The sequence below is a fragment of the Thamnophis elegans genome, chromosome 12 (assembly GCF_009769535.1).
Source record: "Thamnophis elegans isolate rThaEle1 chromosome 12, rThaEle1.pri, whole genome shotgun sequence".
NCBI classification, from domain to species: Eukaryota; Metazoa; Chordata; class Lepidosauria; order Squamata; family Colubridae; genus Thamnophis; species Thamnophis elegans.
This window is the reverse complement of record NC_045552.1, coordinates 21,325,955-21,351,057: the sequence shown is the minus strand read 5'-3', so window position 1 is coordinate 21,351,057 and position 25,103 is coordinate 21,325,955. Positions and strand designations below refer to the sequence as shown.

At 43.7% G+C, this 25,103-nt stretch overlaps 1 protein-coding gene across 2 annotated transcripts in view; it reads left to right on the top strand.

Moving 5' to 3' along the window:
• The first annotated feature begins 1,621 nt into the window (after window positions 1-1,621).
• The window catches only part of CAP1 (cyclase associated actin cytoskeleton regulatory protein 1), a 29,808-nt gene continuing 6,326 nt past the window's right edge, over window positions 1,622-25,103 (top strand). The window contains exons 1-10 of one of the 2 annotated variants that reach the window (XM_032227892.1): window positions 1,622-1,745; window positions 13,784-13,908; window positions 16,279-16,379; window positions 18,116-18,193; window positions 18,823-18,966; window positions 20,203-20,288; window positions 21,534-21,639; window positions 21,760-21,940; window positions 22,831-23,021; window positions 24,760-24,883. In XM_032227892.1, the coding sequence (XP_032083783.1) occupies window positions 13,797-13,908; window positions 16,279-16,379; window positions 18,116-18,193; window positions 18,823-18,966; window positions 20,203-20,288; window positions 21,534-21,639; window positions 21,760-21,940; window positions 22,831-23,021; window positions 24,760-24,883 (1,123 nt within the window). In that variant the 5' untranslated portion in view covers window positions 1,622-1,745; window positions 13,784-13,796. The remainder of the gene's footprint in view (window positions 1,746-13,783; window positions 13,909-16,278; window positions 16,380-18,115; window positions 18,194-18,822; window positions 18,967-20,202; window positions 20,289-21,533; window positions 21,640-21,759; window positions 21,941-22,830; window positions 23,022-24,759; window positions 24,884-25,103) is intronic. The other variant, XM_032227890.1, reaches the window with a different exon arrangement.

The window sequence follows — 25,103 nt, the reverse complement described above, 5'->3', positions numbered from 1 at the left end:
CGAATAAGGTTCCAAATGGGCTTTGGGAAACTGGATTGGGGAGTAAAGGTGCCTTTTCAGGAGGCAACTGGGCTTTCTGGGTCTTTTTTTTCTTTGAAGAGGTTTTGCTTCTGATCCAAGAAGCTTCCTTAGCTCTGACTGGATGGTGGGGAATGGAAGGATTTATATTCCTTTCAGACAGCTGGTCATTTGCATCCTTTTGGAAGATCCTTGAAGCACTTGGAGGTTTTATCGGTGTCCTCATGGTCACATAAGTTAGTGCTCCTGGTTCCTGTAGTCTGATATTCATCCCAAATTGTATAGTGAAACATCTTCAAAGAAAAAAAAAGAAGTCCAGTTGCTTCCAGGAAAGCATCTTTGAGACAACCTGGATGATTGACGATCTCTACAGACCCACTCAGAAGTAAAATGTAGGATTATGGGCTCTGCAATACACCACCCCAGAAACCTGGCTGGGGAAGCATGAAAAGGTTCTGTAAAAATTCATCTGGATTGCTTTTTGGTTCTGAGCAAACGTCTTAACTGTGTGTGTGTGTGTGTGTGTGTGTGTGTGTGTACAGGTTATCCTTGGTTTACAAGTTTATTTACTGGCCAAAGTTACAACGGCACTGAGAAAAGTGACTTAGGACCATTTTTCACACTTACAACCATTGCTGCAGTTCTATGATCACTTGACTCATATTTATGATGGTTGCAGTGTCCTGTGGTCATTGTGACAAGCAAAGTCAATGGGGAACCTAGATTCACTTAACAACCGTATTCCTATTTTAAGAACTGCAGTGATTCATTGAACAACTCTGGCAATGAAGGTGGTAAAATGGGGCGAAACTGCCTTAACCACTGTCTCACTTAGCAACAGAAATCTTGGGCTCAGTTGTGATCGGAAGTCAAGGACGACCTGTATTTGAACCCCATAGCTATAATAATGCCAGGCAGACATTCAACAGATAGATGAAATGTGTTTAGTTTACGTGCATTTATGTACATTTCAGCCACACTGAGATTGCAATTGCAGGGGCTTGCATAAGCATACCAGCCTGCCCACTCTCCCCATTTATTTGTACCCATTTCTTATTCATCTTTATTCTTATTCCTGTTATCTTATGCATGAGTTACAAAATATGTAAATAAATAAATAAATAGTGAAATTCCTGCAATTAGGACAGGCAGAATTTGAAATATGTGATTCCCGTGTGCAGGTATTTTCAATCACACTGCCTTGCAAAGTGTAGAACTCCTATAATTACGACAGGCAGAAATCCAACCAGTGCGCGAAGCTTATGCACCATCTCTACTTATGCCTGCAACCGGAAAAACCTTGCTCGGCGTGGAAACCTCCCCCCCGCATGCCTCAACTTTCCCGCCTTCATGGTTCCCGGCGGAAACCCTAACTGTCCATCTCGCCCAAAGCCCGCCCCGCCGGGGGAAGCCCCGCCTCCTCCCCGCCCTTCCTTCGAGCCTTCGCCTTCAGAGACCTTCCGCCCGAATCCCACCTTTCCCTTCTCTCCCCAGCCTAAGACGAGCGAGAGAGGCGTGGCTACGGCTATTTGCCTTTTAAGCCCCGCCCACCTAGCGCGTCTTCTTTACCTGCCTTCTCTCTCTCACTCTCTCTCTTAGCGTATTTCCGGTAACGCCGGAAGTGAAGCGGGGAGGGTTACTGGGCGTCTCCAGACGGAAGTGGAGCTGTCGGGGAAGGCGGCGGCGGCAAGCGGGAGAAGGAGCCGCGCCCTGAGCCACTGCGCGAGGTGAGGCTGCCGCTCCGGAGCGGGGTTCGGCACCCCGAGTGGGTTGAGGCGGGTGGAGGAGGAGGGAGAGGAGGTTTGAATGGCAGCTGGGTTGCACATCTGCACGGGGAGGGGAGGCGAGGCGTGTTCGGGTTCTCACGACCCACCTAACCTGCTTCCTGCAATGCCGTTTCCTGCATTCGCCCAGCCGGGGGAGAAAGCTTGTTCGCGCGGGGTTCGTAACGCTTCCAAGCCGCCCCAAGCTGAGCCTTTTGTGCGGGGGAAGCCAGAGCCGCGTTGACCTCCCTGACTTGCACACGGGCGTGCAAAAGGGTAAACTTAAACTTGACACGTGTCTCCTTGCAAGGAGGGTTCGAGCTCCGAGCATGTGTCCTGGTTGCAACCCAGAGCTCATTGGAAGGCCTTTTCCTTGCTCTCGGCAGTGCGTGGGAAGGCTCCCTTTGGGAACTGCAGTGTCAGGCGAGGAGGATGGCGGGGTTAAGCCTGCAGACAGACCCGTTTCTCTCTGGGTTGGGCCAGCAGCTCGGGATCCAATTGTCCTTTGGGGTGGGGATCTATTGAAATCCATTCTCCGGGATAAATTAACCATGGAATTAAAAGATGGAGAGGAAACCGAATACTGTAAGATCTGGAGTAGGTGGTACAATTGGTTAGAAATTAGACACAAAATTAATACATAAAAGAGTACCTAGGAACCATAGTAAAGTAAAAAACTATATATACCCATAAATATAGCAAATAACGCTAAAAGTTAAATGTGTGTGTGTGTGTTGGTGTGTGTGTGTGTATAAATATATATGTATATGTGTAGTATAACATGTAATGTATAAAAGACTATAAAACTTGAAGAATTTGTAAATAGAATGGATAATGGTATCAGAATGCTTTAAAGATTGGAAATGCTGTTTTAAAGTTTAAAAAAGTTGAATTAAAAATATTTTAAAAATAATAATAAAATAAAATCCATTCTCTGAATTTAGTGTCCATGTAGGCACCACAGGGGGGCAATTTGATTTTTAATGGGGGCAATTTGAACCTTGTTTAAACCAAGCTAATGGCCTTTTAGGCTTTCCTCTGCATGAGTAGCGTTCACTTTTTGAGTAAAGTAAGAATTATATGTCACAAGGTATCAGGATTTTAGAAATGGTTAAGTGGGGCATGGCCAAAAAAAAAAAAAGGCTGGGAATCACTGCTTTAATCCAAACGTGGACTGAAAGAATTTGAAAAGCTTTGCAGGAAAAAGCATGGTTAGAGCATTTAAAAAACTGCAGAGGTTTCTGTGCTGTGTAAACTCTGCCATTTAGATTTTACTGCCTAAATATCAAAAGCAACTTTTGACATAATTTGCCTAAAATAGCCTAGTCCCCAGACTATGGCCTTAAAAGATGGAAGTGGCCTAACAATTCCAATATTCTTAATCATTGTGGGCAAGGAAGAAGAGACTGACTCAGCACTACATGTTTTGCCAGTAGACCTGAAAGCAGAATTAAGGCTTCAAGATCAATTGCACAGTTTTAAGAGAGCAGGCAAGGAAAACCTGCTTGCTTGCAGAAGCAGGTGTTGTCCTTAGGGAAAGGAGAACGGTAGCTAGTCAGAATTCATTTTGGAATATGTCTTTGCCCTGCATTGTAATGGGAGCTATGGGGGATATGTGAGCATGAAAGCAGCAAGAGGAAAATGGCTGAAGTGTCAGAATAGAATAATTCAGTTTCGTGCCATTTGTGGTTGCTCTCCTGGGGTGTATCAAGTGACGTGATTGGAATAGAGCCGCAGTTTATTATTGGTTCATCACGAGGAATTTGAAGGTTGAAGGAAAGATGTATAAAGATGGGCCATCAGTTGCTTTGAAATTGGGTGTGCATTATACCAAAGAGATAGTTACTGAGATTATAAACTGCATTGTGCAACAATGTGTCTTCTTGATTTTGCTTTGCCATGATTTGGAAACCAATTGTGGCTTATTTAAGAAGAAATGTTTACTGATATGGTACTTTAGATCAGATTATTTACAAAACTCTTAGCTTGGCTTGCACTAGGCTGCAAAGATCTTACTTTTTATTTGTCTCACCTTATTTGTCTCTCATCACACAGGAGGAAATTCCCATGTTTTTGTTTTTTTTTTCTGTTTATAGGCCGCCCTTTTCCCTGAGGGGACTCAGGGCGGCTTACAATCAAAAAAGGAAGGGGAGTGTAGGACAATACAAAAAAAAAAAAAAAAAGTGTGCACAAAGTAAATTAGACAATAAAACTCAACATTCACTCAGCATTCGGGAGGGGCGAAATAAGATTATCCCCAGGCCTGACGGGTTAGCCAGTTCTTGAGGGCTGTACGGAAGGCCTGGACGGTGGTGAGGGTACGAATCTCCACGGGGAGATTGTTCCATAGTGTCGGAGCCGCAACAGAGAAGGCTCTCCTCCGAGTAGTCGCCAGTCGGCACTGACTGGCGGATGGAATACGGAGGAGGCCAACTCTATGCGATCTGATGGGACGCAGGGAGGTAATTGGCAGAAGGCGGTCTCTCAAATAGCCAGATCCACTACCATGGAGCGCTTTATAGGTGGTGAGTAAGACCTTGAAGTGCACCCGCAAGTTACAACAAGTGTTGTAACTTGCAGATCAAGAGTTGTACATTCCCAGTGAGTTGCATACAGGAATTAAGGCCTTTGGAAGTTGTATAGTTAAGTGGAAGATGAAGCTGTTACAGTATTCCATTCGATGGACAGAATCATAGGCATGTAACCAGTGTCAATATTAAGTTTAAAGCAGGAAATAATGACTAAAACCACAGAAGAGAAATATGCAGCCGTGTACTCAATCAAGCCATGTAGTTTCAGTTGTTAATCCAAGAGAAAAATCTGTTCTCAAACAAAATATATAGTGAGTGCTGTGGGAAAGTTAATAATCCCACATTGTTTTTGTTGTGAGATCGTACAGTGATGATTGGATTTATGTGATGTTAATGGGTTTGGTTGGTTGCACTGTGAACTTTTTAATGTTGTACATGTCCTTATTCTAGGTTTTAATGTTCTATTTTTTATGTAGTTGGATGTTTTAATTTTACTGTAAAGCTGCTGTGAATCTTTATAGACTTGGCAGCATAAACTAAACCGACTAGTACCATTTTTGATAACTACTTGAATCAATGGGGAATAATCCCCAATAGGGTTATTGTCAAAAATGCCCTTTTAAATGTCAAAGAGGACACTTCTATTGGGTGCATTCAGACATCATTAAACCACAATTATTTATTTAAACCATGGGTTTTACTAAGCACAATTGGCTGAGTTCACACATGCTTAAGCAATAATATTATTGATTGGATATGCTTATTAACCCAATACAAGGCAAGTCACTTTGTTGAAGTAATGTTATGCATGAATTTGCCACTGAACCTTGGCTCCCGTTGTAAACTCTCTGGGGAATTAGCTTTGTTATTGGAAAGAATTCAGGTACAGTAAATTACATAGTGATGCTTTCAAATTGCTTAGCCCTCTGTTCTTAACAGCATGTTATTCTCTTAGTTTCTACTGCTGTTTTTCCCCCCTGGCTGCTTATCATAGGCTTGTCAGCAAAACGTGGTTAAGTATCCCTTTCCTGTTCAAAGTCCATCTGATATAATCCAGAGCAGAGGTTGGCTGTGAAATTAAAGTTCTTGAAGCATTATAATGAGAACTATGGTTGTGGGAAGAAATACTCTTGTTCTGTAGCATTTGCGTGTTCAGTTGGGGAGTTTCTCTAAAGCAGGGGTCTCCAACCTTGGCAACTTTAAGACTTGTGGACTTCAACTCCCAGAATTCCTCAGCCAGCAACTCTGGGAGTTGAAGTCCACAAGTCTTAAAGTTGCCAAGGTTGAAAATCCCTGCTCTAAAGTGCCTCTTTTGACAACTAAGCTTTGCCTGAACAATAGACTCTGACCGACTGGATCCCCTCTCTCCCCCACCCCACACCCCCAGTTAGAACCGATTCTAAAAATTCTGCTTGCAGATACTTATCCTTCAAGAATTCATTGATGGTATGATTGTTTGTGAATGACTGTAGAAATCACTTTGCATTTGCTAATTGTGGCGCACAAAAGCTATTTTTTTTTCCAGAAAAGGCTTGTCTAAAAGCAAAGGTCAGTGATACACTGAACTATTTGATCTTTGTAGAGGGGGTGAAGTTTTTACTGGTATCTATATCAGGTGTAAACTTGTGAAGCAAAGGTAGATGCTGAACTTTTTGTGGAAGCTGTGGCTAGTTTAAATATTACATTTGCACTGAGAAATGTGGGACTAAGGCGCAGTATGTAAAGTTTCCGGTTTGCAATTTTTTGATGCAATCTTTTTTAGATGGTATTAAAAGTAATTGTTGTTAGTTGTGAAGTTGTGTCCAACCCATCGCGACCCCATGGACAACGTTCCTCCAGGCCTTCCTGTCCTCTACCATCCTCTGGTGTCCATTGAAGCTCATGCCTACAGCTTCAGTGACTCCATCCAGCCACCTCATTCTCTGTTGTTCCCTTCTTTTTTTGCCCTCAGTCTTTTATTATTAAAAGAATTAAAAGTAGAGCTGCTTAATTCAGAAACATTCAGTCCCTTTAAACCTTGGGCTTACTTGATCAGTGATAGTTTGTGAAAATCTGAGTTCTCAATATAGGTAGAATTTTTAACGTGTCTCTTCAAATCAATCTTGACTGCTGGCAGTTGTCCAGGCAATTTTCTTGCCACTGGTTTTGGAAGTGGCTTGCCCTTGCCCTCTCCTTCCTAGGGCTAAAAACAGAGAGGTCCAAGGTCACCCTGCTGAATTCGTGCCCATATCAGGACTAAAACTTGCAATCGCTTGATTTCTGGTTCATTGCCTTAACATTATACAAAGTGGGTGCCATAGATGTACTTGGATTTATGCATTTATATTTTACACAATATTTTATATTGCTTCTTCATAGACTTCGTGCCATTAATAATTAAACTCTGCAAGGGCCACTGCTTCTAAGTAGGAAGGCAAAGATTGGATGTGGTTGAAAAATGTGTGCATTGGTAAAATGCCCCTGTCTGAGCGTAGGAAAAACTTAGGGAAGTTTCACATTCTGGAGGCCAATGCAGACTTTCTTGGTATTTTGTGAAAATATTTCTGGTGTCTGTTTCCAAATAGGGCTGGGTGCTCTTCTAGCTTCAGGCTTGCAACAGTTTGAAAGATTCCTCAGGATTAGAAGCAATTGCTTGCAGCTTTGAAGCTCAGCTTGGTGGAGAAAATGGGGTTTGTTGTTCAAACAGACCAGTATGGTATGCAGTAATAGACCAGTCTATTCTGTTAACAGATATTAATTTGTTTTAATGAAATGCAGGTAGTGCCTCTCCAAATTATTTAAACATGGAGGAAAGTAGTATTTGTATCCATTAAAATATGTACTTCAGATTTATGAATACCAAGAATAGTATTTATTAACTGGAAACACCTCCCTCCCTCCCCCCCCTCTGTGCATGCTTTGCTAGAGTGATGCACTATTCAGTTCTAATAAAATTAAAATGACCGTCTTAGCTAATACTTGTCAGAAATGATAATTGATTTTCTAACGTTGGGTAAATAACATTTGTCACCATGGAAAGGGTTTGTATGTTGTGCAAATCCATGATGTTTTTTATCTGGTTTTTGGCTTAATAAGATGCATGAATTGTGTTGTGTGTGTTTTTTCAACAATCCAATTTTGTTTGAAGCAATTAAGCTGAAATTTAGTTGCTGCCATGTTGTTGTTTTTTAAAAATCCACCCATGATTGGATATACATACATTGCACTCACCCAAAATATGATTTGATTATTTTTGGTTCAGTACATTTGGATTCAGCTGTCGTGGGTTGCATAAAATAAAGATGGGATATCTTAATCAAGTATGGCATCGCACAGTGTTGCATTCTAAAGCATGCTCTGTTGAACAGTCCTTAATTGTCTGGGTTCACAAATTGCTACAAGGCAAAGAATTCAAAAGAGTGCAGCCAACAGCTTTTCTTTGGCATTTTGTAGAGTTTCCTTCAAAATGAGCAAGACCCAAAAAACATGGTCTGTCTTTTTGAAATTATTTTGGGTGCCTTAAGTCTTGCATGAACCTCCAGACATTGTGCAACTAAGCCAGGAACGGGAGTTTACAAATCAAAATGTCTCTGTACACAGAATGCACAAAGTCAAGCCCCACATGACATTATGGCATAAACTGGGGCGGGGGAGAAACTATGGCCCCTTTATGACTGCATGGCTGGTCAGGAATTCTGGGGGTTGAAGTCCACAGGACATAAAGGGGCCATAGTCCCCCACCCTGGTGTAAGCTAATACAGAAGTCCTTGGCTTTTGACCATAACAGAGCCCAAAATGTATGTTGCTAAGTGAGAAATTTGTTAAGGGAGTTTTGCTCCATTTTACGGCTTTTCTTGCCACCGTTGTTAAGTGAATGGTGTTTCCCCATTGTCAGAAGGTTGCAAAAAGGATCACATGACCCCAGGACACTGCAACCGTCATAAATATGAACCAGTTGCCAAGGGGGCCGAATGTAAATCACATTACCATGGGGATGCTGCAATGGTCGTTAAGTGTAAAAAATGATCATGTCACTTTTTTCAGTGCCTTTGTAACTTTGAATGGTCACTAAGCGAATTGTAAGTCGAGGTGTATATCAACTCACTCTCCATGTGGTTGGTGGGTCATTCTACATTTTGCATAGTTAAATTTTTCCAGAAATGTTCCACCAAAGTTTGTTGTGAATTATTGAGAAACTGATTTACTCTCCCTTGATCCCTCCCTTTGATTATGACGAATAGAATAGAATAGAATTCTTTATTGGCCAAGTGTGATTGGACGCGCAAGGAATTTGTCTTTGTTGCAAATGCTCTCATTGTACATAAAAAGACAAGATCCATTCATCAAGAATCATAAGGTACAACACTTAATGATTGTCATAGGATACAAATAAGCAATCAGGAAACAATATTACTATAAATCGTAAAGATACAAGCAACAAAGTTACAGACATAAGTGAGAGGAGATGGGTGATAGGAAAATAGTAATAGTAATGCAGCCTTAGTGAATAGTTTGACAGTGTTGATGGAATTATTTATTTAGCAGAGTGATGGCATTTGGGAAAAAGCTGTCCTTGTGTCTAGTTGTCTTGGTGTTCAATGCCCTACAGCGTTCTTTTGAGGGTAGAAGTTGAAACAGTTTATGTCCAGGATGTGAGGAGTCTATAGATCAGTGTTTTTCAACCTTGGCAACTTGAAGATGTCCGGACTTCAACTCCCAGAATTCCCCAGCCAGCATTCGCTGGCTGGGGAATTCTGGGAGTTGAAGTCCGGACATCTTCAAGTTGCCAAGGTTGAAAAACACTGCTATAGATATTTTCACAGCCCTCTTTTTGACTCATGCAGTGTACAGGTCCTCGATTGAAGGCAGGTTGGTAGCCATTGTTTTTTCTGCAGTTCTGATTATCTTTTGAAGTCTGTGTCTGTCATGTTGGGTTGCAGAACCAAACCAGATAGTAATAGGGGTGCAGATGACAGACTCATGACTCAGACTTATCTTCAATTTACCAGTGATTACGAGCAAATTGCTTTGGTTCTGGAAAATGTATCCTAGTTTTCCAGTCTAGTTTCCTGGATACTGGATGAGGATAGAAACTCTGAAGTTGTGTAATCCGCTTAGTTGGAAGAAAAATCCCCTTTCCTAACAGCTGATATCCATCAATTCTGTAAATATTCCATATACTCACATGCTCTCTCCAGAGCTGGCAAAGTTTAAAGGAAAAGCTTGGGAATAAGCGGCAGCTTAAAGCTTAGTGAAAAGCAACTTTTTTCTGAATTCATGAAACACCCTAGGTATCAGTGCTTTTTCTGCAAAGAGGAAGTTAAAAGAGTTTTCTCTTACAGGAATGAGGAAACGTCCTTCCTCTTTGAGGCGTATGCGGTGACTTGGAAGCAAAGTGTTGCTTCAGGCAACACTTGTTTCCTTATTGGGTGGCTATGAATAACGCAATAAGCTGGACTGAAACGGGATTGAATAGCTTGCAGTTCAGTATTGTAGCCAGACGTTGTCTTGCCATTGTTGTGGCCAGCCAGCAGAGCTGGTAGCAGATTCGGACAGTGAGGAGGTTGGGGAGAAACGTGGGCCAGTCCTGGAGTCTGGGGAAGGCTCTGATGAGGGCTCTGTGTCGGAGGCAGAGAGGGGGCCAGGGCCGTATGCCAGTTATCAGCTGCCTTCGGAGACAGACATCAGTGGCGCAGAAGAACAGCTGGAGCCTGTTCCCAGTGTGCACATGCGCAGAGCTGCCAGACAAAGGGAACAGCTAAAGAACAGGGGTCAACTTGGGAGTAAAGCCATAGGTGGACGATGAATAGCCCTCCCAGAGCAAATAAAGGAAGAGCGAAAGGGGAGTAGAGTTTGCAGGAGATTATTAGTTCGCTTAATTGATTCATGACTTTCCCAGACTCCTTGCCAAGTTCTGCAGATATCAGCCTGGCAACTGTCCAAGCCAGATAAGGTCTGTGACTGTAAATCCCCCCTTGAAAGACTCTGCTGGATGTGAAGGAGCAGAATTCACAGTAAATTAATCAAAGGGTTTTTTGTCGGGACCAGGAGTTTGCTTCGTGCTCTTGGGAAGCCTCGGTCAGAACAGCCATGCTGGGTTAAGCCAACCTCACATTGAGCTACCCGGGTATTTTTCAACTTATGACCACACAATTGAGCCCAACGTTTTGGCTGGTAAGCAAAAAAAATTCCTTTTGAAAGTCTTGAAAACAAGGCAGTTAAGTGAGTTGTGTCTCATTTTATGACCTTTGCCCATGGTTGTTAAGTGAATCACTGCAAGGAAGTGAATCATGAGACCGTTAAGTGAATCTGGTTTCCCCCATTGAGTTGTTTGTCCGAAGCTGAGTGGGAAGGTGGCAAATGGTGATCACATGGGACAAGGCAACTGTCATAAGTACATGCCAGTTGCCAAGCGTCCAAATTTTGAGGATGTGACTATGGAGATCCTGCAACAGTCATATAAGAACCGGTCATAAGTCACTTGTTTCAGTCTTTCGAACAGTCACTGAAGAAACAGTTATAAGTTGAGGACTACCTGGACTGTTGTTTATTTCTTCAAGTGCAGTCCACACCATTGTCTCCAAGGGTCTCCACCCACCAACCCACTTGTGCTACCCTGTTGTAACATCCTTTCTCATAGAGCGTGAGATGGCACTGTGGTTAAGGGTGGGTAGGTCTGAATTGCCATCCTTTGTATCGCATTAGTAGCTGCCTCAAGCCCTGCTTCACTCCCTTGAGAGCCTTTGTTTCACATCCCACGAATGTGGAATTTAAAACATGAATATGTCTGAAGTCTTTCTAAAGACACTCGGAGCAGAAAGTATTTTTCAGAGTATAAGACGCACCAAGATTTTGAAGAGGTAAATTTTTTTAAAAAAGTTTTTACACTCTGCAGACCTCCCAAACCCTCTGCAGGCCTCATTGTTTGTGAAAAATGGGACATGAAGAGAGTTTGAGAGGCCTGCAAAGTGCTTCTGGGGCTGGGGAGAGGGGGGCAAAAACAAGCAAAAACTGGCCCATTTTTTGTCCAAAAAAGGGCATGCATAGGCTTTAGGAGGCTTGTAGAGTGCTCCTGGGGGCTGGAGAGAGGCAAAAATGAGTAAAAAGGGCTATTTTTCACTTGCATTTGCCCTCCCCAGTCCCCAGGAGCACTTTGCAGGCCTCTCAAACCATCTGCACATCAATTTTTGTGAAGGGGGCGGGGTTTTGGAAGGCCGAAAATGCTGTACTCAGTGTATAAGATGCATCCAGATTTTCACCCTCTTTGGAGGGGGGAAAGGTGCGTCTTATACTCTGAAAAATAAAGTAATTGCAGGGGGTGATAGTGGATCAAACATCATTTTCAGATCTAACCAATAGAAGGTTTTACTTTGACTAGAACTGTGATTCATGTTCCAATAGAAAGGGATGATTCATTGATCAAATGGCATAAGTGGTTAAAAAGTAGCTGGCCCATGGTCTTTCTTGGCATTTCCATAAAATTGAGAGATGGATGGGATTGAGGACTATAAAGGACCTCCCATTTATAAAGATACAGCAGGTTTTGTCCTCCATTGAGGGAAGATAGCTTTCAAAAACCGCCATCCATTATTTAGCATTCCTTGGAAAATGAGGTTGGGTAGGAAAAAGCAAACAAGGGTGCTTTTGTTTGTTATCTTGGACACCTGTTTATCTTGGCACATGCCCACCCTAAGCCTAGCAAGCTAATTTAGCTGAAACCATTGCCCCAATTTGGAAGTTGGGCTTTGAGATCTCATGTTTGCACAAGATTTCTCTGCTTCCCAGACCACCTCCTGGCTTTGCTGTAAGCTAAAAGAACAGGGCTGTTCCTTTTAAGGAATCCCTCCATTAAGAGAAGTCAAATCTTGAAGCAATTACGAACCTTAAAAGTCAAAGGAAGGGAATATAAAGTTAGATTGTCTGATCAAGGTTAAAGCAGGGCATGTTCTTCTTGGGAGTTTCTGCTGACATCAGGACTGAAAAGATGTTTTATGGATTTGTTTCTAGATAAGAGATTGGATGGGCGATGAAGCGATAAATATTTGCGGGCCTTAGAGAGCGTGAAGAATCATTGCATTTGTTTTTATTTATGGGAAAGGTTGAAAGTCACTTCTTGGTGTGTTTCCTTTCTTACTTCTCCATCATTTTTCTTGCGCTTTTTACTTTCTTATTCTTTTTCTCTGACTTGTATTGAATTTTATTATAGTATAATATAGCCTTTATTGTCATTGTATATCATGTATACAATAAAATTGGTTATGCCAGACTGTTAATAAAATTATACACAGGACACAGTGGCTAAGATGCTGAGCTTGTCAATCAGAAGATCAGCAGTTCAGCGGTTCGAATCCCTAGCGACGCATAACGGAATGAGCTCCCGTTACTTGCCCCATCTTCTGCCAACCTAGCAGTTCGAAAGCACGTAAAAATGCAAGTTGAAAAATAGGGACCACCTTTGGTGGGAAGGTTCCTTGCGCCTTTGGCATTTAGTCATGCCGACCACATGACCACGGAGATGTCTTTGGACAGTGCTGGCTCTTCGGCTTTGAAACGGAGATGAGCACTGCCCCCTAGAGTTGGGAATGACTAGCATACATGTGTGAGGGGAACCTTTACTTTTACCTAATAAAATTATATGCACAGATATGCATATGCATATGGAATCCATTCATTAAGATCAAGGAGATTCTTAAATCAGTGGATTCCTTCAAGCCTGAAATGCCCAGCTTCTCTAATGAATCGGAGAAGGAAGCTGAAACTAGCTCAGGCCTCAGAAGTACTTCTTCCAAACTGCAGCCTGCCAGAAAGTATTTATGTTAATCACATTCCGTTTAAAATGACATTTAATCATTTGTCCTAGTATGACCCAATGTGGAGCTGCCCCCCAAGCTGGCTACTTGAAGGCCATGTACAGCCTTCCACCCACACGTATTTGACTCTCCAGATCTGCCCAAAGTTCAAATACTCCCCCCCATGGATGAAAATTGGAAGCCATTTAGGATCAGCGTCCGTGTGATTGTGGAGGCGAGCACTTGTGTGGGATAAGAAAGGCAAAACACCCACAACTTTCTGGGTCTAAATACAAACTCAGCAACCGGTGATCCCCAGCCAAGCTAAAACATTAGAATGAATGCAGAAGAGATTGACAGATACCTCCACAAGGACAAGGGGCTTAGAGATTAAAATGTTCCCATTACTTCCATCTGTTTAATTTTTATTGTACATCCAAGAGAAAAGCTGCACCGCTTCACATGCAGAAGATTGGCTGGGTTCACCCACATGTTTATCTCTGTGTAATTGCTGAGCGGTGAATATTGCATTTCTGCCCTGGGCCCGGTTGCAGTGGAGAGGGGTTGTTGTGTTTTTTTTGTCAGTATTCTGTAAATAAGCTTCTTTTCAGTGTTTGGCTCTCAGGTTGTTACACAAAAGGCCCTGAAATAGGATTCGGTACGAGCTGCATTAGCTTCCTCCTAACGCCATGGTTGAATTTAGCAGGTGCTGAAAGATGACAGAGCTGCAGAGTCTAGTTGAACGACTGGAGAAAGCTGTGGGGCGACTGGAGATGGTGTCTCGTGGTCCTGGCGTGCATGGTAGCCATGGGGATGGCACCCCAAAAGGTAAGCTCCCTGTGCAAAATATTTTGATATTCCAAGAGGCTGACTCCATTCTGGTCCTGTGAGCTTATTTGGGCAGTGTGTGCCTCTGGCCCTGTCTGTTACCAGATTACCAGCTCCCTTTCCTTTCCCTGTACAGCAAGTCTCACCAACTCTAAATCAAAAATGTATAATAGTATTATGCAGTGGTCAGATACGATCGATCCTTCCTTTTTACTTTCTTTCTTTTCTTTCCTTTCTTTCCTTTTTTTCTCCCTTTCCTTCCTTCTTTCTTTTTGTTTTCTTCTTTCCTTTCTTTGTCTTTCCTTCCTTCCCTCCTTCTTTCTTTTTGTTTCTTTCCTTTCTTTCTCTGCCTTTCCTCCCTTCCTTCCCTCTCCCCGACCCACATAGATAAGGTTTAAGCTTTTTTGGAGCTTGATGTTTCTGATTTTTTCTTTTTCTTGTGCATGTCCATTTCTTGTCCACCTTAATGAGTTTGATCAATGCCAGGCCCAAGCAACCGATAAAGACTCCTGGTGATTCTTCCAAGCTGAATTCTTTATTGTTTCCTATAGACAAACTCTTGCCAAACTGAAATAAACGATCTGCATCTACAATATACTCTGGGAACTGTTAGGGAAGGGCTGTCTTCATCCTCTTTCTCTCACACAAAACATCTGAATTGAGTTGTCTCTTATTCTTCTGGACATCACCCCCTCTTTCTTGGGAATCCATCTGACTACTACTTCCCTCCCTCCCTTCTGTTCCATCCGTTTCATTTTTCATCTCACCTTTACTGCTTTTATGCTTGAGGCAGCAAGTAATTTTTATCTTCCTCCTCCTATTTTCCCCCACAGCCCCGTTGGGGTGCCCTTTCTTCCTTTTTAAGCACAGAATGCTACTGCATGCTGCCAATATCAGAGTGTTTGTTCCTTGATTTTCTTTCTTCTAATTAAAGAAAGAGAAGCCAGCATGCTGCAAAATGTCAGCGTGTAGCATCTGCATTCAGTTTCCAATGATGATAAATGGAACTGGTAGGAGGGCCTGTGAGGCAGCCAGAGGGGGAAGAGTAAACTAGTTCCTTGGCATTGGCCATGCCCACATGGCAGGTCTTTTGTGAGAGCACCCACAATATGCTCTCGGCAATCCAAATGTGTTCACCCGCTGAAAAACATTGCCTACATATAGGGCACCCCGTGAAATTGTGTGGGTGCCCCAACCACATGGTGGAGTGGACTGTAGTCTTATCATGCTCGAGGGGCACAAAGTTTAGGAAAGGAAATGCTATCTTTTGGGAGTCAAAGTAATTGGAAAGAGGAATGAATTTGCTTACTAAGGTTGAGCAGCACTTTGGAGTTAATCTCCCAAAGATAATTTGCACTCCAAATTATCTTTTGGAGATTAACTCCAAAGCAGCTGCCCAGCCCTGGTAAGCAAATTCACTCTCCTTCCCAACTCCTCCTCTTATTGAAACATATAACTCAAGTCCAGGGATGTCATCAGGATTGTGTTTGACCTTGGGAGAGGGCGTGGCCGGGGGGGGGGTTCAAAAAGTTTAGCAAGGGGTTCTCTGCCTGGTTGCTGGGTAGGCATGGCCAAGCTGACTCCTGTACCACCATGGGGGGGGGGGGGGTGTCTTGTGCTGTTCCCGGGGTCGGCAGGCTTTCTTTGAGCCTCCGGGAGGGAGAAAACGGCCTCTCCAAGCTCCAGAGGCCACCTGGAGTCCAGAAATGGGTCCGTTTCTTGCCTTCCCAAACTTCCAGTAGGCCTGATTTTCACCCTCCCCAAGAGGCCCTGCACTTACCTGCAGCCAAAACAGGCCGCATGGGGACTCCTGGAAGGGGAGGGGTGGGTGGGGCCAGTCAGGAGTGGGATTTGGGAGTTCTCCAAACTGCACAGAATCTTGGCTAGAAGTTCTCCCGAGCTGCTGCAAACCCCCAGCAGCCCACCCTGTGGCCAGCTCGACGTCACTCATGTTGGGGGTGCCTGTGGTGGCCCAAACGCTTTGCCATCAAAAATCAGAGTATGGTCCTCCCGAGCTCCATTTTTGTTGGCAGAGGCACCACAAGGCTGGTCCTTCACTGTTTCTAGGGTGTCTCTGTGCTCCAGATCTAAGCACCCTGCAGGCCAGATCTGGCTCACCAGCCTTGAGTTTGGCACCCCTACTCTAGTCTGTTTGTAGCCCCATAAAACCAGCTGCAGCTTTCCTGGGATGACATGCATGAACCTGGGAAAAATACAACTGCTTTTAAAGGGTGTTGCTGCATTTTCACATTGAAGCCCCTCTTGGAGGTTGTATCTATGCCACTAATGCAGCTCAAAATCCTACTGCATGTTTGAAGTGCAACAGGCCTCATCTACGAGTTCTCATCTGCTTTTTTTCTCCTTCTGCAGGAGTTGCTGAGTTTGTGCAAGCTTTTGATGAGCTCTTGGCAGGTCCAGTGGCTGCATACATGAAGATCAGCAGAGAAATTGGCAGCGAAGTCCAAAAACACGTATGACTCACACTTCCTTCCTGTTTCCTATTTTGAGTGGACATAAATACACCACCCCTAATATCTTTGGCAGGCAATCAATTGAGGCTAACGGGCTTTTTGCCCAGAAACTATGGTGGTATGACCAAGCTCACACAATAAATGGTGAAGGGAGACCATGTAGACCCCATTCATATACTTTGTGGGGGGGCTGGCAGCCCTAAAACTTTGGCAGCCCGAGACTGCAAAAGAAAACAAAAATGTTTAGATTCTGAAGACTGCTGTAATTTTGGCATGCCACCTTCAAATCTCTCCAGAATAGAAAATTCAATTTACTGAGGAACAAGTTTGAAATTAAAAATAGGCACTTGGCCTGTATTATATTTTCATGGTTATTGTTTTTGTGCAAAAGGATACTACATACATTTCTTGAGCTACTAGCTGTTGTGTTTTCTAGATACCTGCCCTGACAGGAGAATGGGGATATTTCTACTGAAATTCTTAGGGTAGGCCTATAAAATAAGCTAGTGGGACGCGATGGTTCAGTGGCTAAGACGCTGAGCTTGTCGATCACAAAGGTCGGCAATTCGAATCCCTAGCGCCACGTAATAGAGTGAGCTCCCATTACTTGTCTCAGCTTCTGCCAACCTAGCAGTTCAAAAGCATGTAAAATGCAAGTAGAAAAATAGGGACCACCTTTGGTGGGAAGATAACGCTCCGTGCGCCTTTGGCGTTAGTCATGCTGGCCACATGACCAGAGAGACATCTTCGGATAGTGCTGGCTCTTCGGCTTTGAAATGGAGATGAGCAGCGCCCTCTAGAGTTGTTAACGACTATCACATATGTGCACGGGGAACCTTTATATAAAATAAGCTACTAAGTGGGGCAAGGAGCATTGAGACTACCCAAAGGATTGTGTGTTTTTTTCCTGAAGTGAGATTGAAACTAAATTTCCTTCCTTTTCTGCAGCATATTACACCAGCACTGACCTATTTCTAAAATATCTCTGTCCAGGCTTTAGGAGAAATTGCAGAAAATATTAACTTTCAGTAGAAGAGAAAGATGTAACTCAAGATTGAATTGGGGGTTTCTCAGCAAGACCTGTGATGTTGCCTAGTTAATTAATGAAAGACCCGCAAGCAAACAAGCTCAGAGAAGTCCACAATCTATTGGTGTTTTAAAAATACCCATTGTTAGCCAGTTTTGCAATACTAAATAATAATGCAAATGAAAATCAGAGAAAAGACAGGAAAAGAATAGAAATAGAAAAGAGATTGGAAAAAAAGAATTTTTAACTCCCAATCTTCCTACAGCCAATACAGGCCAGTTCATAGTTCCCCATCCCCTATGAAATTAGATACACAATCACAATATATTAAAATCTTCTCTCTTGCAAAGCCCATTTTTCCTCTCTCCTTCTCCAGCAAGTCTTCAAGCCTTTATTAATAGGCATATCAAATCTTAGTTACAGGGTGATTTGCACCATGCTGAATGGGTGTATCAGCATTTCAAGGCCTTTGGCTTTGACTTATATTAGTCGTCCTTGCAAACTTTCTGTCATAAGGTCCTGAGGCTATTGTTTTAATGTTATTTTTGTTTGTTCGTTTCATTGTTTAAATTACCTTTGCTTGTTGCATGCAAATGTAAGAAACAATATATATAGCCTGTCTTACAAGTCAGTCATTCTTGGAATTCTATTTTGCCAACCAATCATTGCAGCTAATTCATACAGTTGTCTGTTTCTCCTTCTCTTATAGGCTGAGATGGTCCATGCTGGATTAATGACCGAGAGAACTCTTCTGATGACAGCATCACAGTGCCAGCAGCCCATAGCAGTAAGTGGAGAAAAACCTTTAGAATTATAGTGCTTGTTTACAGTGATACATGGAGTGCATGGCTCAGTGGCTAAGACACTGAGCTTGTCGATCAGAAAGGTCGGCAGTTTAGCGGTTCGAATCCCTAGCGCCGTGTAACGGAGTGAGCTCCTGTTACTTGTCCCAGTTTCTGGCAACCTAGCAATTTGAAAGTATGTAAAAAATGCAAGTAGAAAAATAGGGACCACCTTTGATGGGAAGGAAACAGCATTCGGTGTGCCTTCAGCATTTAGCCATGCCGACCACATGACCACCGAGACATCTTTGGACAGCGCTGGCTCTTCGGCTTTGAAACAGAGATGAGCACCGCCCTATTTTTCTACTTGCATTTTTACATGCTTTCGAATTGCTAGATTGGTAGAAGCTGGGACAAGTAACGGGAGCTCACTCCATTACGCGGCGCTAGTGATTTGAACCACCAAATTGCCAATTTTTCTGATCGACAAGCTCAGCGTCTTAGCCACTGAGCCACCGTGTCCTTCAATGGGACTAGGCAGCCATCAATTATGATCAAGGAGAACCCTGGGCAGCAAGAGGATTTGGGTGCATAAATAATTCACTTCTTGGTTTTCCTACTTTTGCACCTGCAGAGTAACTTCTCCGTCGTGTTGAAGCCAATATCGGATCAGATCCAAGTGGTCCAGAACTTCAGGGAGAAGAACCGTGGCAGCAAATTCTTCAACCACCTCTCGACAGTTAGCGAAAGCATCCCTGCACTAGGCTGGGTCGCCATGGTAAGGATTTGGGGACCAAAACTTCTCCATGCAAAGTTGCTCCAAGCTTTTCTGAGTCCTAGTGGACAGCCATTTAAATATGAGCCAGCAGTGTGCAGCAGCTGCCAAAAAAGCCAACACAGTTCTAGGCTGCATAAACAGGGATAGAATCAAGATCATGTGAAGTGTTAATACCACTTTATAAGGCCTTGGTAAGGCCACACTTGGAACACTGCATTCAGTTTTGGTCACCACCATGTAAAAAAGATGTGGAGACTAAAGAATGTAGGGAAGAGCAACAAAGATGATTAGGGGACTGGAGGCTAAAACATATGAAGAACAGTTGCAGGAACTGGGTATGCCTATTTTAATGAAAAGAAGGACTAGGGGAGACATGATAGCAGTCTTCCGATATCTCAGGGGCTGCCACAAAGAAGAGGGAGTCAAGCTATTCTCCAAGGCATCTGAGGGTAGAACAAGAAGCAATGGGTGGAAACTAATCAAGGAGAGAAGCAACTTAGAACTAAGCAGAAATTTCCTGACAATTAGAACAATTAATCAGTGGAACAAGTTGCCTCCAGAAGTTGTGAATGCTCCAACGCTGGAAATTTTTAAGAAGATGTTGGATAACCATTTGTCTGAAGTAGTGTAGGGTTTCCTGCCTAAGCAGGGGTTGGACTAGAAGATCTCTAAGGTCCTTTCCAACTCTGTTATTCTACTTGGTGATTCTTTAGATTACCATTGCCAGTCTTGAATGTTGATGGGGAAGAGAGAAATAACACACCTCTTAAGAGGAATATTTCTGTCTGTTTGACTGCAGTCAGATCTCTAGAGTTACTCCACTGCTCCCTTTATCATCTTTGGTGTACAGAGATCATAACTCCTCTCCCTGCTCACCACGCAGGCTTTGTCCAAAACTCAAGGTCCTCGATGAATTTCCAACTAAAATTTCCAGGAAAATAGCAAAAATTTACTTGATTCTTATGGCTGTTGTTAGAAAGGATTGAATTAATTCTGTGCTGGTTAAGGATGCTGAATTTGCACACCTATTATGGTTTCTGCTTTGTTATACTCTATTTTATATAGAACTGTTGGAATGTTACCAATATTCTGTAATTGTAATTCTTGTGCACCATTTTTCTGATCTTTGAAAGTAAATTGGTTAAATTAAAATGGTTGGGTTTTAAAAATCACGTGGCTTTGGTTTTCTTGCTGAGATGAAAGGCTTATTTTCTGTGTTGCTTTGTTTTCTTGTAGGCCCCCAAGCCAGGCCCTTATGTGAAGGAAATGACAGATGCTGCCATGTTTTACAGCAATCGAGTCCTTAAAGAATATAAAGATGTGTACGTTTATTCCCACCATTTATATATATATATATCTGTATCTGTGTGTGTCTTCCAGCATAACTCTGGAACGCTTCGAACAATTTCAACCAAACTTGGTACACAGATGACTTACTCTCTGGAAACAAATAGTGTAGGGGTAAGACACCCCTAACACTCCTCGGGGTGGGTGTTGTGTTAAGATGCAGCCTGCTGTGCCTTTAAATAGCTTCTACTGTACTCCCGTAAAATGGCTTCTACTGTACAGTGCAGTGGAGTTGCCATGGTTACAGCTTCACAGTACTCCACAAGGAGGCTCCCTCTGGTAACGGGGGGAAAACCCAACATTAGAAATTACGTTTGGTCTGGACATTTCTTCCTTCCCCCAGCATGGTTGGCTGGGGAATTCTGGGAGTTGAAGTCCACAAGTCTTAAAGTTGCCAAGTTTGGACACCCCTGCTTTAGATATTCATTATCAAAAGTTCAGTTGATGTCTGTGAAGATTCTCAAGTCATCCAGGTCATGGTTGTCCCAAAGATGCTTTTTCAAGAGGCAACTGGACTTTCTGGTTTTTCTTTTGAAGACATTTCGCTTCTCATCCAAGAAGCTTCTTCAGCTCAGAGCTCAGAAGAAGCTTCTTGGATGAGAAACGAAACCTCTTCAAAAACCCTCAGAAAATCCAGTTGCCTCTTGAAAAAAGCACCTTTGGGATAGCTAGCTTGCTTCTCCTGCCAAAAAGCTTCAAGGAGTCACTTTTTCCAATCAGTCCTATCTGTAAAATGGAGGTGATAAAACTAAAACCCCTGTTATAGGCAGAATTTCAGATGGTGGGCTTCCAAATTTTTAGCAAGGGGTTCTCTGCCCATTTGCTAGGTGGGGGTGGCCATGGTGGGCATGGCCTAGTCGGTCTCCTGTACTATGGCCAGGGAGGGCCTTTTTGCCCTCCCTGGGCCCCCAAGGGTTTTTTTGAGCCTCCGGGAGGGCAAAAATGGCTTCCCCATGCTCCGGAGGCCTTTACCAAACTTAAGGTAGGCCCATTTTTCACCCTCCACAAGCCTCCACGTGCCCCCTGCACTTACCTGCGTCCAAAACGGGCTGCATGGGGACTCCTGGGAGGGGAGGGGTGGGCAGGGCCAGTCAGGAGTGGGATTTGGGGGTTCTCTGAACTGCACAGAATCTTAGCTAGAGGTTCTCCCGAAACCCCCCCCCCCCCCCAGCAGTCCAGCCCTGACCCAGCCCAATTATGTCTGGATCTTCCTTCTCTAGTGATAAGAAGCACGTGGACTGGGTGAAGACTTATCTCAGTATCTGGACTGAGCTGCAGGCGTACATCAAGCAGTACCATACCACTGGGCTCACCTGGAGCAAAACGGTGAGTACAACCTGCACATCCATATTCCAGGTGCTTCCTTGGGATATTTTCATTTGTCTGTTTAGCAAATGGCCTAATTGGATGTTCTTTTTCTCCCCCCCCCCCCCCAAATCCTTCCAGGGACCTCAACCGACGGATGCAGCAAATGGATCTAGGGCTCCTGCTTGTCGTGGCCCACCACCCCCTCCCCCTGGCCCGCCTCCCCCTCCAGCACCTGCCTCCCCAAGTTCTGGTTCAGATTCCTCTATCTCCCGCTCAGCGCTTTTTGCTGAGCTCAACCAGGGAGAAGCCATCACTTCTGGTAGGCATATTGATTAATTCAGCCACAAGTCAACTAGCCGTGATTCTGGAAGCTAGCTTCTACAGCTTCAAACTCTTGATACATTTTTTAAAAAAATTTTTTAAAAAAAGCCATGCAGAGGATTAGTCCAGGGGATAAGAGTTTCTGCAGGGTGCAGTTTTCACTGCATTCCATAACCCAGTTTTGCTTGTTTTAACAGGTTGCCAAATGTCACAAATGTTAATTCTCTTATGTGGACAGATGGTTGGTGGGGCTAAAGATAGCGCAACTTGGATGTTTACAACCAAAAACAAATTAATGTCTTTCGGACAGCAACCTGGCCTCAAAATTGCAACAGACGAAAGAGATTCTGGGAGCAGATTAAGTTGAAATTCAACTCATCTGTGCTTGCAAAGCCTTTTGAGGAAATAAAGAAACTAGAAAGTTACATTTCCCAAATCTGCAGCCATGGCAACATGACCAAAAGAAATAATTGGAATCGTTGCTTGCATCTTCAGAATTCTGCACCCCAGAACTTCAGGTTGTTTTTTTTTTCCTTTTCCTTGCATAAAGCACAGCTAATTAAACTCAGTGTCCTGTGGCACTTATTTCGGGGGTCAAAAGAAAGTAAGACAGGGTCTTATTTAAGTTTAATTAGCTGTGCTTAATGTAATGTTTTATTTTTGGGGAAACACAGTAATTTAACAATTGCAACTTAACAAATGTGACAAGGAAGGTTGTAAAATGGGCAAAACTCACTTGGCAATTGTCTTGCTTAGCAATAGCAATTTGGGGCTCATTGTGGTCATATGGCAAGGTGTTAGCCCAGTGTTTTAAGTTCCAGAGACAACCCAACACATGACGGGTTAGCAAAAGGTATGAACCCTTCCAATGATGCTTTTCCCTCCTAGGCTTGAAACACGTGTCCGATGAGATGAAGACCCACAAAAACCCGTTGCTGAAAAGCCAAGGGGGTCCTGTACGAACAGGACCCAAACCGTTCACAGTTGCCAAGCCTGCCTGCACAGTCAACGTTTCCTCCAAATTGCCTGCAAAGAAGGAGCCTCCCATGCTGGAGTTAGAAGGCAAGAAATGGAGAGTGGTGAGTGGGCAAGCGTTTTGCCTTGGGAGGCTGATACTTTGCAAGAGAGCCTCCTCAGTTTAAGAGAGTCTATCAGACAGGAAACCTGGGAAATCCCTTTGCGTGCATGAGAGTGTATAAATTGTGTTAATACAATTTACGATCTTGAGGTGGTGCACCCATAAGAGCAAAGGTGGCGCAGTGGTTAGAGGGCAGCACTGCAGGCTACTTCAGCTGACTGCCATCTGCCAGCAATTTGGCAGTTCGAATCTCACCAGACTCAAGTTGGCTCAGCCTTTCATCCCTCTGAGGTGGGTAAAATGAGGACCCATATTGTTGGGGGTCATTGGCTGACTCTGTAAACTGCTTAGAAAGGGCTGGAAAACACTGTGAAGCAGTATATAAGTCTAAGTGCTATTGCTATTTCTCCCTTCCTTTCCTTGGCCTTGGTGGTGCAGTGGTTAGAATGCAGTACTGCAGGCTGACTCTGCTCACTGCCAGCAGTTCGTTTCTCACAGGGTCAAAGTTGACTCAGCCTTCCATCCTTTCGAGGTGGGTAAAATGAGGGCCCAGATTGTTGGGGGAAAGAGGCTGACTCTGTAAACAGCTTAGAGAGGGTTGTAAAAGCACTATAAAGCGGTATATAAATCTAAGTGCGATTGCTATCCTTTGTTTTCAAGCCCTTGGCCTTCAAGAGGCACATTGGGTGGGGCAGCCCCCTTTCTAATAGGAGGAGGTAGAGCCAGGACAAAACCTTCCAGTACCTGGAAAGGTAACTACAGGTAGCTCTCACTTAGCAGTCGTTCAAAGTTTCAATTGACCTCTGGGTGAAAAACACCCATGGGAGGAAACAGACTCCTTTAATGATCATGGTGTTCATTTAACAACCATCGCAAAAAAAAGGGCACATTCACATAGCAAGCCACTTTATGACTACCATGATATGACTGTAATTCTGGGCTCAACTACGGTTGTAAGTCAAGGACTAACTGTAAAATTAAATATTGATTGAATTATTCTGGCCCGGATTTTGCCCATTAAGAATTACCATGAGATGTTCTGGCCCAGGCTTCTCCAGCAGCACGAAGGCGAGTCCTCGCCCCAATAAACCCTTTTTATTTAATTTACAATGAAATCCTCTCCAGCCAAGTCTTTTTTCTCCCAGTCTTTCAAGATAGTTCACAATTACCGACCTTTATCAGGCTTGGAGAGTGGCCAGGCCGATATCTTTCAGACGCCGCAATACTGGACAAGAATGCAGAAATGAACTAATTGTCTCCTGCAAGCTCCACTCCCCTTTCGCTCCTCTTTTATTCCTTGTGGGAAGGGCCATTCATTGTCCACCTGTGGCTTTACTCCCAAGTCGACCCTCGTTCTTTAGTTGTTCCCTTCGTCTGCAACTCTGCGCATGTGCACACAGAGCCCTCATCAGAGCCTTCCCCAGACTCCAGGACTGGCCCATGTTCTTCCCCAACCTCCTCACTGTCTGAGTCTGCTGCCAGCTCTGCTGGCCACTGGTGGGCCACAACATGAGATAAGAACTTGGGTTCTGTGCCTCTCCCTCAGTGTGTTACTACTATCTGCAATTCAGCTAAGAGCTCTTAGCCTGATGCCCAGTTAGTCAAGTGCATGCGGTGGAGCCTCCACCAGCCTGTGGGTGGATTTTTTGTGTGTAATTCATCCTTGTTTCTGCTGCTCCTGTTTGCATCTAGAGAAGGGGAGGAATCTTGCATAATAGCAGCTGCTTGTTCCCCTTTAGGAGAACCAAGAGAATGCCTCCAACTTGGTGATCAGTGACACAGAGTTGAAGCAGGTGGTCTATGCCTACAAATGTGTGAACAGTACACTCCGTATCCAAGGCAAGATCAACTCCATCACGCTGGGTAAGGTCACACCTCTTCTTTGGGATTTTGTTGTTCAGTCACAAAGTTGTGTCCAACTCTTTGCAAACCCAGGGGCCGTAGCGTATCAGCCCCCCTGCCTGTGTTCATTGCGTTGATGACACTATCTGAGTTACTGAATTGAGGATTAAGTGGTGGCATTAGGACCTTCTAAGATACATCTAAGACTTTCTGGAGAAGAGCCTCATGCTGGGAAAGACTG